Source organism: Branchiostoma lanceolatum, chromosome 4, assembly GCF_035083965.1.
Source record: "Branchiostoma lanceolatum isolate klBraLanc5 chromosome 4, klBraLanc5.hap2, whole genome shotgun sequence".
Lineage (NCBI taxonomy): Eukaryota > Metazoa > Chordata > Leptocardii > Amphioxiformes > Branchiostomatidae > Branchiostoma > Branchiostoma lanceolatum.
Window position 1 is genome coordinate 9,412,378 of NC_089725.1, and position 12,383 is coordinate 9,424,760.

General features: G+C 38.2%; 1 protein-coding gene across 1 annotated transcript; it reads right to left on the reverse strand.

Annotated features, from left to right (window-relative positions):
* Positions 1-800: 800 nt before the first annotated feature.
* Positions 801-12,157, reverse strand: LOC136432471 (sphingosine-1-phosphate phosphatase 2-like). Its single transcript, XM_066423783.1, has 4 exons — positions 11,419-12,157; positions 9,333-9,422; positions 6,156-6,363; positions 801-5,295 (listed from the first exon to the last, which is right to left on the reverse strand). The coding sequence occupies exons 1-4, from the start codon at positions 12,010-12,012 to the stop codon at positions 4,916-4,918; spliced, it is 1,272 nt and encodes a 423-aa protein (XP_066279880.1). The 5' UTR covers positions 12,013-12,157; the 3' UTR covers positions 801-4,915.
* Positions 12,158-12,383: the final 226 nt, after the last annotated feature.

Here is a 12,383-nt window from a genome sequence, read left to right on the forward strand (position 1 = left end):
TTGTTTTCGAGAGCATTCGTGTGTGTGCGTGTGCCTGTCAACACAATAACTCACGAAAGCCTAGATGGATTGTCTTGATATGTGTGTGGGGTCTTGATGGCATCATATGACATGCCAGTGTGGCCTAATATTAATGGATGGGTTACAGTTTTGTTGATTAAATGTGCTTATGAATCTTTAGCAATTGTTGTGAAATAATTGCATGAACAGGGCAAAGTGTGCATCCTGCCATCCTCCTTTTTTCTTCTGAAATTTCTTATTCATCATCATCATCTATGAATGTGATGTTAAGTTTTTGTCCTCAGGTATTATAGATGGCCATAGCATACCAAAGAATTAGTGATACACATTACGGAGAAACTAGATAATTAAGTAATCTTTATGGTGCCTGATAGAAGATCAATGATTGCTGTCAGCACTCCAGCTACTCTGATTGTTTAGATCAGCTTTAAATCGGATTCACATTTCTCATGAACCACCACAATGTCAAATTCCACTTGATGTCTGTGACTTATAAACAAGCCTGTCTTTCCCACAAGGCGTAGGCAGCCTATTTTGATTTCCATTCTTTCGAAAGAAAGGCCGTCATGTTCAATTAATTTGTAGTGAGGCGACCAAATTTTACATGATTTATTGACTTCTTTGATTTTAGCGTAATACATAGGGCGTTCTTCTGAATTCAGCGTGAAGCGTTGCCGGGACCCCCTCCAGATGCTCACCAGCAGATAAGTACAGTATAATATTTTAAACAGAGCAGACTTGGATCATAATCAACCATGACATTCAGAAGAACCAAACTATTTACATAACATTCCTTTTATTACTCCACCTCAATAATAATCAAAATCAACCATCAAGTAATAACCTATTTGTTCCTACTAATTAAACACAATTTAAACCATATAAGGCTGCTAAGTTCGAAAACAATCATCTGTTACCTATCATAAGTATCAAGTTCACAATCAAAATTGATAACATCAGCATTGGCCATTCCATGAGTCTTCTGTATCCTTCAATTCACACATTCAAGTACCAGCGATATTTACATTTGTTAAACGTTACAGCTCGGATGTTACTAATGATATATTTTTTCTCTAGTTTTTGGTTTTATTTCTGAACACCAGCAAGTTACACCAATCCCTAAAAAAAGTATAAATAGCGCGAAAATACATAAGCATTTCTATCCTGCTTACAAGCTATAACTTATAAAATAATACATGTATAAGCAAATTATCTCATCACAATGTCCCAGTGCAATTGATCATGTCTGCAATAGCTTTGTTCAGGAGTTGGTGGATGGTATGCAATATTTTATGTACATAATACTCTCCATCTTCAAGAACTAGAGTCTATTCCTCTCTTTTCTTGGAGCAGACTCTTATCGCATGTTAATCATTCAATGAAAAAAAAATGTTTGGACAAATTGCAATTTTGCTGATTCAGTCCCACCATCTTAGAAGTGTATATCAAAGATCTCAAACTTTGTGACTTACTACGGCCTCTGCCTGTGCTAGGGAATTAAGGAAAATGAAGATGGGAAAATGTCAGATATTGCAATGTAGGGGAATAAAGTTTAATACAGGGCACATAATGACAAGAGTCACCTTTGCAAAAATAGCCCTTTGACATCTACAGTTTCTTAATAATAAATTGGTGCTTGCAATGTTGCTCAATTTCTTATTGATAAGAAAAAACATTAGGTCTTGTAAAAGATGGCATTGACCAGCATCAACCTTCAAGAATAAGATATACCGAATAAATGTTGATACAATATATCTTTTTAATGTACGTACAACCAGCATATATCACAAACCTGGGTCAGTTTTCATCATAGCTTTATACTGTGGGTACAAGATACATTTTGTATGGATCCAAGCAATTACAAATGACTAATTGTCATATCTACATCTGGAATAGCAACCTGTGGAATTATACAGCCAACACAACAATCTACATAACCATGTATTCAACATTAGATATGTATATATGTGTTGATATACATACATATCTAGGAATGTATTAATGCACGTCTTACACACACACACACACACACACAAACATGCATCACACACTGACCACAACGTACAGTTACAGTCATATTAGCAGTACAGTGCTGTCCCTGCGGTGCCTCATTTGCTGTTACAGTATTGGTACAAAATGATACAGTACACTTGTAGTGCTGATGTACAGGGGTGCCTAAAGTATTCATACAAAATTTACGGAAGTCATACAAGTTTTACGGAATACATACAAATCTTATGGAATTCATACAACCCAATACACATGTACTAACAAAAAACATACAAATTTTATGGAATTTATTTATTTATTCATTCATACAAGTTTTATGGAATACATACAAGCCTATTAGTAAAACTGGTATGACTTCTGTGAAATTTGTATGTTTCTCAGTAGTGGATTGTATGAGTTCTGTAAGATTTCTATGTATTCCTAAAACTTGCATAACTTCTGTAAAATTCATATGATTTTGGCACTCCCAGTGTACAGGCAGAACAAAACAAAGTGGATTATTTTGAGTAACTTCTATGTTTCCCTAGCCTGGAATCCATCCTATTTAGCTTCCGGCCCCTACCCTAGCTCCGCTGCCGGCAGTGGAGCTTGGGTAGCGGAGTTTGGGTAGCGGACAGAAGCTAAATAGGATGGATTCCAGGCTAATGTTTCCCAGTCCAAACATGACAGGGCTTGAACTGGACATATTAACCATCTCCCTGCTGAGGTAGCATTTTAGCATCAAGTGTGTCTTGGCTACAAGGTTAAGCAGCAGGAAGAAAGTTAACAATATCTGCCAAGAATGCTTAGAATATTCTACTACAGTGTGAATAAGAACAACAACAACAAAGCATGTTATTATCATCTTTTCAAAAGTACCAACAATATGTTTTTTGTCTTCTACAAAAAAAAAAACTCAACCAGATTTTATAATAACATAGCCTGAGTACCAGCCTCCGTAGTGACAGCTGGCTCAATTTTTTTTTTTGAGCCAGCGGTCACTACGGAGGCTGGTATTCAGGCTAAAAATAACTAGCCTGAGTACCAGCCTCTGTTGTGACTGCTGGCTCAAAAAAAATTTCTTGCTAACTGTGGTCTAAAAATAACAACCTCTTTGAAACCAACTTAATTTTTATGGTTATTTTGGTGCTACTGCCTGAGTGTATAGATTATTGAGGTACTAGACTTGGTATGGCACTACAACCAAACAATACAATATACATGTATATATATGTACTGCATTTCATCAAGATTAGTCCAGAGGAGAATTGACATAACTCCAGAGAACAGTGATTTGATGAGAAGATATAATACTGATTGTACAAGTGGATTTGTTGCTCCACCGTTTCACTACCATATCAATTTCAAATACTTCAAAGATCTATACAACTTACAAAAGTAAAACTAATGCTACTGAGCAGTGCAGACTCAACCTAATGCCATATTTTTTGCTTGTACACTGCTCAGTGCAAACTGATACATTTAGTGATTTACACGATTTCATAACACTGTTGTACCATATATGTATAACATAATCATGAAATATTTGCTAATTCAAAAAAGCTTTCCAAAACAACAGATTCACCATTGATACACCATGCATAACATCAAATCTCAAAATAAATATTTTTCTTGTCTAACTACCATCTTTCTGGCAAAGTATGAAGAAAAGCCAGATTCCCAACACTGGTGATAAAAGTTATACACAATGTCACAGTAAATAATCAAGTGAAGTGATACTATAGCAAAGTACTACAGCCTGGTTTTTGGTAACTTTGTCTTTGACCAGTCTACAGTTGCTTCTGTGTACTAGTACCAAACTGGTATGCTTGCTACATGACTTGGTTGTGGTTAACCATCTAAAGATGCTATGTGTAGTATTCGAAGTGACAAACAGTAGAGATAGACTAAAGCCCCCCTCTCACTGGACCCGCTGCACGCTGGCGTCGTCGCTGCGGTCGATTGAAATTGTAAAAACCAAAAGGATTAGAATCTCGGCATTAGAACCCGCTCCCGGGATTAGAACCCGCGCCAATCCCGATCCGCACGGCTTGGGAATTCAACGCGCTAACCACTAGGCTAAAAGGTCTGGACCAGTTAGACTGGTCAGTTAGTGGAGGTTGATCCCCACTGTTACAAAATGACAATGCACTAAACAAATTTCATCAACAAAAAAATGAATCTTTTTAAGCTTTGTGTGTTTTGTTGTCTTGTACGTTTTGAATAATATTCTCATTATAAAGTCAAGGGTAACACAAATCCAGTAAAGGACGCCGCAACGCCGCCAGCGTGTCCAGTGAGAGGGGGGCTTAAGGCAACTGAAAACCCTTGCAGCGATAGCCTTTGACCAAGCCCATCTTATTTCACCTACAAAGGACATAAAGGATCTAGGTTGGTCCCTAAACAAAAACAAATGTTAAAACTATGTAACAGAGGTTCTTGTAATACTCTTTTCTAAACCTAACACCAGATTAAAGGCCTTTGAGTACACCTTTAAACAAAGATTCTGTAACTTCCACCATTTCATTGAACCTTAACCTTTGGTGCAATAATTTGCTACATAAGCATTGGTAAACTTGGTTTACACCAAGATATTTTGGAAACAAAGTTGAAATGCTCCATGGTACTTCTGCACATGGCTGATGAACAGTTGTGCAGGACTAAATAAATCTTATCAATTTCATCAAAAATCATAACACTGGCTACAATTCATGGAAAAGCTATCTTTTAGGGATTGTAAAAGTGTGTACTGCAAACAGGTGGATCCCTACAGTTTACACTCAAATATCCAACAAGAAATCTCAAACTTTATTTGCAGATTCATCGGCCGTGTAACGGTAATTTTCGCCAACAATCAAACTGTAGAGTTATCTATGGCTTTCACAAGCAAGCGCTGGTGCACTCGTCACAGACCTGGGTGGGCTTGTTCGTAACCAAACTCGTAAAGCGATGCGATGCCCAACATGCGGAACACCATGGGAATCACGCAGACCACCATTATGCCAAGTAAACCATACGTGAAAAATTTGTATGGTACTTCGATGACCGCCCTCAGCCTTGCTTTCGGGTCCTCTGTCGACTCTCCGAACAGCCTGCAAACCGTGTTGAGGGTGAAAGACTTGATCACCAAACGTGAAATACCCGCGATGACACCTCCCAGGACGAAGCGGACGGCAAAGAGGCCGAGTTGTTGGATGCTTGGCCAGATGACTTTGTATGGTGGGGGGATGGATGGGTCTAGCAGTAGGTTGTACTGTGTGTTGATCCAAGCCCCATATATAACACCTGCAAAGACAATATGGTAGACTGTTAAAATATGAACACAGAATAAAACTTTGCTGACAGTTTGATTCCCATTTCTAATGAACAATTGTCAGTATCTCTTGTCTTCTGGTTAGGGTTGTTGACTTAAAATCTGAAGATTCTGGGTTTTGAATCCCTAGCAGTCCCCAAAGTTGTGCCCTTAGGAAAGGCACCTTACACCTATTTCCTCATATGGCACAGGGGAAAATGAGTACCTAGCTTCAGTTAGAGACGTCCTCTTGTATGGGACGTAAAGCTGTAGACCCTGTGTTTGAGGAGAGCCAAACCTCTTGCACGTTAAAACCCCACCATACATATTGAAAAAGGAAGGGGTCCTTTCCGGTGTGAGTGGATCAAACCTTACGGCCCGGTCTTATACAGCTTGTACCTAGTCTCCAAGTAAATCTATCGGTGGCAAGGCAGTATCAAAAGGGCAAACCATTACCAAAAGCTATTGGTACTGGTTGGCCCTTTTGCCTTGCAAGGCTGTCTCCAGCTTTAAATTTATTTCCGTCCCACTCATTGTTAATGGGAGCCCATGTTTTTGATTTTCAATGTTGAATCTGTCATTCTAAGCTTACAAAAATACATTTTCTGTAGCTTTAGGTCATGAAAATGATATTTTTTGGACGGACAGGGTTGAATTTTTTTCCAACAAGCAAATTTCCGTCCTGGGACGGAAGGACGGGTCTTAGAGACAGCCCTGGGTTCTGGTTGGCCCTTTTGATACTGTCTTGCCACCGATAGATCTGCTTGGAGATTAGCTTGTACCGACTGTGCAAAACTGGTGGCAGTTTAGTGGTTATGCAGAACAAATAAACGAATGATTTATTCAATCTCACCTGCACAAGTACCAACAATCATGGCCGTGTCTCCCCTGGCTGTGTTCCACTGCCCCCTGCTGGGGTAGAACAGGCACAGCAGGAAGTAGGAGGTGCCGACCAACAAGGGGGAGTAGGGGTGGTGGAGGTTGAAGTGGTCGATGATGTCCAGCCAGGGCGTGATGAAACATGTCAGGAGGACACTCAAGGTCAGACCAGCAAGGACATCCTAAACGGACACATAAGACAAATGTTAATCAACGTGATTAAAATGGTATTTGTTATATTGAATGGTCTCTTCACCAATATAATTTAAAATTCAAATGACTGAACAGAATCAGTAGATCTATCTAACATAAAATAGATATAACCTTTTGTTTGGTGTTGACACAAATAATACAAAAGGCCACCTCTATAAAAGGACCACAAGGCAATGTCAACACCTTTAGTTTTGATGGTCCTTTACTAGACAATTTTTCTTGTTGACACAATCATTAAGAATCTTGTCTATACCGTAGTAACCACCTGTCGACGTGGAACAGACTTTCTCAATCCCCCGAGTGGTCTTTTTGGGCAGGTTTGACTGTTTTTAACTGTTATGAGCTTCAAATGCAGAAGAGAAAGAGAGCAGAGCTGGAATGCTATATACAGTATGTATAGGGCCTTTAGCTGTTTTCTGTCTACTTATTTCAATATTTCAGATGTATTGAGCATTTCAGCATTGTAGTTCAGAAGACAGTAGAGGTACTGTAATTCTTGTTTCTTTCACTGTAACTTTATGTTCACTGTTTTCACGGTCACCTCTGTACCATGAACTTATCATCACCGTGAAAAAAACTGTTGTTACTATTAATGATTCCTTCACACATCAGTTCTGTAAATCACTCGGCGCCACCGTGAAGTTAAAGTTCAGTGAAAATGTCAATTTTCCTTACACCTTGATATTTTGCTGCCGTGAAGATAAAGTGAATTACAGTATATGTGCCTCCTTCAGTAAATATTGACCATGGTAAAATCCCAATTGATATCAGCCCTACCGCTTCGGCTATGGGGGTTACTAAAACACATGTAATTCAATATATGTATACAATGGATAATGGTTGAACGGGCACACCCAACATGTCCTTTGTTCAAAAAACGTCATGCTACTGTTCCCAAGGAGACGACTATAAACAAGATTGTAAGCGATAAAGAAATGGCTTCTCATTGGTTCTCTACCTAAGACCATTATTAACAAATAACAGTTGATTGTAAGAATCTGCAGTGTAGAATTACAATGACAAAGATGTTTGAAAATTATTCTTAATAAAGAGATCTTTGTACAGTCACTTTCAAAATGTTTCGGAAATGCTTCCTTCATATATCACATTACAAAGCTGATCAATTTTCTTTGTAAGATCTTAAGGAATATGGTGGTATCTGAAAATATTTGATGAGGACTAGAGGTATGAGTATGACTCATACACAATGGTTACAGTTTATTGGCATGCTACTTTTTCAGTCAACCAATATATTTTTTTCAGATCTCTACATTTAATTTCATTGTATTTCATACATTAAATGTGTAAGCGCCTAAGCGGACTCCAAGAAGAACAGTGTGAAATTTGTTAGAATTGAACGCTAATGGAGATCTTAATATAACATACAAACAAATAAAATCAGACTTGACAATGTTGACCTAACAACCTGCAGTATGAAATTTTTTAGCCTACAAAATTGCCTTTTTTTATCCTACAAAATTGCATTTTTTTAGCCTACAAAATTGCCTTTTCACCTGACATCTGCGATTCTTTTCTGCAAATGGTACAAGTAAACTTTGTTATTGACTGTCCTCAGATCTAGGTTTACAGGACCTTGGGCAAAACAATGTCCTTAAATGAACCCATTCAAGTTTAAGAGTTTACCTTAAAAAAACACTTCATTTTCATGATAACTGGATCAACTTGACTTCCAAGATCACAAGGTCATATATAATGGGATAATGTGCACTTCTTTATCAGTAGCATCAAAGTACTAGTATAATTTCAGAGGCATTGTTATAGGCTTTCATTGAAAGTGGTGCTCTTTTGTGTCGGCTTACACTTGAGTATAGGGGAAAATCACTAAGTGGAATGTCCCATTCATAAATCCTTCTTACCATAAGCCATCCACTTTATGCAAATTCTGCTAAGCAAGTTAACCATAATTGATCTGAAGCTGTACTGCCAGCAGATATGTCATCTAATAAGATATCTCTGGGGCAATAGAAAAGAAAATTTGTAATGAGATCAGTAAGAGTTTTATTTGAATTGACCTGTTATGTTGATTGCAATGATACATTAGCTGCATTACAGGAATTGAATTTTAAAGAGAAGCAACCTGCAGTTTCTTGAAATCTTCTTGTGAAATGTTCCTGTACATGCCCAGCGAATGCAGTGATAAAGGTGTTACTAAAACATTCACTTGTTTATACAATACTACAAGGGTAGTACATGTACTGTATCATATTTCTAACAGTAATGGGTTGATTTTGCTAAATGTATTATTTGTTTTCTCTAAAATATTCAAATCATTTAAATGCAAGCTCTGTACAACCTAATATACAGATTTGTCATACCAAAATAAAGGTTTTAAAAATATCTGCTTTCAGCTTTTGTGAAAAGCACATGACTAAAACAATTGATTGCTATACTTACCGTAGTTAATTGTATGTCAAAAGCCAATTGTTCACCATTTTTACAAATGCACCGATTAAAAGAAGGCTGGCGTCAATAATTCATTCATGCTTTGTAGTTTAGAATCGTGCTAACACGCAAGCTTCATTCATTAGGAGGAAACATCTCCTATTATGAATGAATGAATGAACTTTATTTCTCAACAATGGTACATGGTACAATACTACAAGGCTAATCTATCCTACAATTCTAACTACAAAATATCATTGCTACCAGTATATGGGTTACAATATTACTAGTATGTGAGTCACCTATGAAAAGCTGCAGGTAACAATTAGATAAACAAATAGATAAACAATTAAGGAAAGATAACATTAAAGTTTGAATAAATAGTACACACATAATATTATACAGATAGTACCAGAACTAATTCTGGGGTTATAGATCATGACTTCAGTGTACCAGTATTCCAAGATAACCATTAATTATCAATTATCCAGGAACAAGTAGGTGAAAAATGGTAGACTCATGACAGCCATCTTACCAGGATGTTGTGCATGCCTACGTACAGCCGACTGACACAGACCAGGAGACACCAGGCTGCACCGATCATGTAACCAGCGGGGTACCAATACTGAAACATAAAGAGGCATGGAATGAAATATCATCATCATCACTATCATCATCATCAGGCAACTTACAAAAGTCTTATGTGCTTCAATGGTTAACAGTTACAGTTGTCAACAGTTGACCACTCACTGGTCTTACATAGGTCAGTCGTTAACAGTTCTTTTGTAAACAGTTGTCAATGAGTCTTTTGTAGTTCATTGGTCAACAGTTGTTGACAAGTCTTTTGTAGTTCAACAATAAACAGTTGTCAATAGTTGTTGACAAGTCTTTTGTAGTTCAACAATAAACAGTTGTCAACAGTTGTTGACAAGTCTTTTGTAGTTCAATGGTAAACAGTTGCGAACAGTGAACCATAACAGGTCATTTGTAGTTCCATGACAAACAGTTGTTGTCAACAGTTGACGACCAGTCTTTTGTACTAAATTGTAGTTCAATGATATACGGTTGTCGACAGTGGTCCACAAGACTTTTGTTGTTCAATGATAAACAGTACTACTTGTCATTTGTCAACAGTTGACCACAAATCTTTTGTACTTCAATGATAAAAAGTTGTCAACACTGAACTTGCTTTGTGATTTCTTAAAAAAAAGTGAAAGGAAGGGCCCAGGGAAGCCACAGCTACAAGTTCAGGGTTATACTAGTCATGGTATATAATAAGGGTGGTTCACAGGTGGAACAGGTGGAAATTTTAATGACATGCCGCATTAGGAAAGCTTTGGTTGTCAATGGTATAACTAAGTACTAGCAACAGTGATCATAAATATTTGTATAACAATGTCACTGAAACTTTACTGAAATTTGAGAATATGAAATGATACAATTTAGTAGTGGACATGTCTGACTCTCTAATGATATGAAAATCGCTAATCAGAGGATGCTTGAGGGTTGTGAACTGTAAGAAAGAACGTGGGTTCACCTTTAGTCGGGCCAATCACGTAATCTGCATCGTTGTTATGTTTGTTTGACCCTTACCTCTTCCCTAATAACCTCAATAAAAGCGGCCTGCAGGCCGATTACACACTTCTCGTGAATAAACAAAGGTTCAAACAACAATTTTGGGCTTTGATTGAAGTTTGAAATGGGCATGTGCACACCGCACAGACTTCTTGTGAACTTATTGCTGATGCCGATACATTTGTTTCATGACAAATTAGTGAAGGAACCTAGCCTAGTTTTTACATGCAATGCTTGAGTCTGAGGCACTATCTTACTTGTCTGTCACATGGTCGGTTACCTGTCACACAGATGGGCCCATCCATTGTCTAACATCACACCACTTTAGACCTTTAGACAGAGCTGATGTGGAACTACAGAATAACAGATAACTATTATGCAGGTAACTTGAGGTCATGTCAAGTTTTCAAAATTTGACAAAAGTTTGGACGACAGGAGAGTCAGTGGAAATGATACTTCCTTTTCATTTCAAAAATCTTAGATCTTAACTGATTTCTATATAGTGTAATTTAAATGAAGCTTCTCCTCTTGTTGGTAATCCAAAAGAATTATTACTGATCACGATTATTTATGATTCTACATCATGCTCAAGCAACCGTTTCATATTGGCCACATTCAATGATCATACATCTAATTCAGAAATATTGATATTATGGAGATAGGCTTAGCAAGAGAGCATCAATTGTTATACTAGCATTATTGCAATGAAATCAATTCTTATATTTCAATTGAAATGTTATAAAAGATTTAATCGCATACTGTATCTAGACTTGGCTAAGTAATCAATTTAATCCAATGAATCTAAAACATCATGAAACTTAGACATTATCATGTTTAGTAAATAAAAGTCGTTGCCTTGACAATATAACTGGGACAATGTGGTTGGGCGGGGGCCCGGAAATGGTACGTTCAAAATAATTTGCATGTGTACTGTCCACCTGTTATTTTAGGTTTGGTGACTTAGAAATATGCCCAAAACTCCACCAAGCACTTATAATTGTAGACTGTCAAACCCTCTGTTAGAAAACAATAAACATTCAAATTACCTCGTATCTGCCTACTGTCCAGAAGACAAACGTGAAAGGAATGCAGAATGCAACGATGGCATGGGTGGACGGGAAGCCATACTCCGAGTCAAATGTGCGCTCGATTTTGGCGACGGGCGGAGAGGGAGGTCGGGGCCAGCGGATGATGTCCTTAGCAGACTGCCCCAGGTACATGGTGAAGGCCCAGACCACAATGACCCGGCGGCTGACGAAGTAGTCAATATTCCAAAACCAGAAGGGGAAGAAGGTGATATAGAAGAGTTCTCCTCCGAGCGAAGAGCCGAAACAGAACAGGTAGTACCAGATCTTGTTGTTGACCCTGTACGGCCGCCCTGCCTCCGACACGTGGTTGCCCCATTCTGCCTTGTCCCTTGGGTGGCTGAGATCAACATACCCGTTAGCCTGACTTACTTCTGCCTTTGGTTTTTCTGTGTAGCGTTTCCTTATGCCGTTTGTCGCCGAGTCAGACTTGTGACAGTTGTCACCACAGGCGCCCCCGTTTTCCTGGACTTCATCGGTGAATTCGATCCCGCACAGTTCTTGAAACTTGGCCACAACACTTGGGTCCTTCAGCGCCTGAAAGAAAGCTAACATTTTCTTTTCTACTTGGTGTTACCGTTCGCACTGTTCTTAAACTGTGAGAAACAGTGGCAGAACCCAAGTCCACGAGGCGGGAGGGGCTGACAATGCCTTCCTCGACACTTCGTATCGCCGGCAAAGTGACCTATGACATGTTGGAAAGATACACTATCTAGCAGTGGTATATTTCCTGACCAACCGTAGATAGCACAATGATTTTGCAGATATCGCAGAAAAAAAGAAGACAATGTTATATATCGTATACATAAGAAATAATCATTGTTAGAATTTCTGTAGATTTTCGAAAAAAGGCGGGATGATACTTATTAGTAATAATCTATGTCAAGTCCTTACACCCCTTGTTAAAAGTGGAACATACTCTTCCC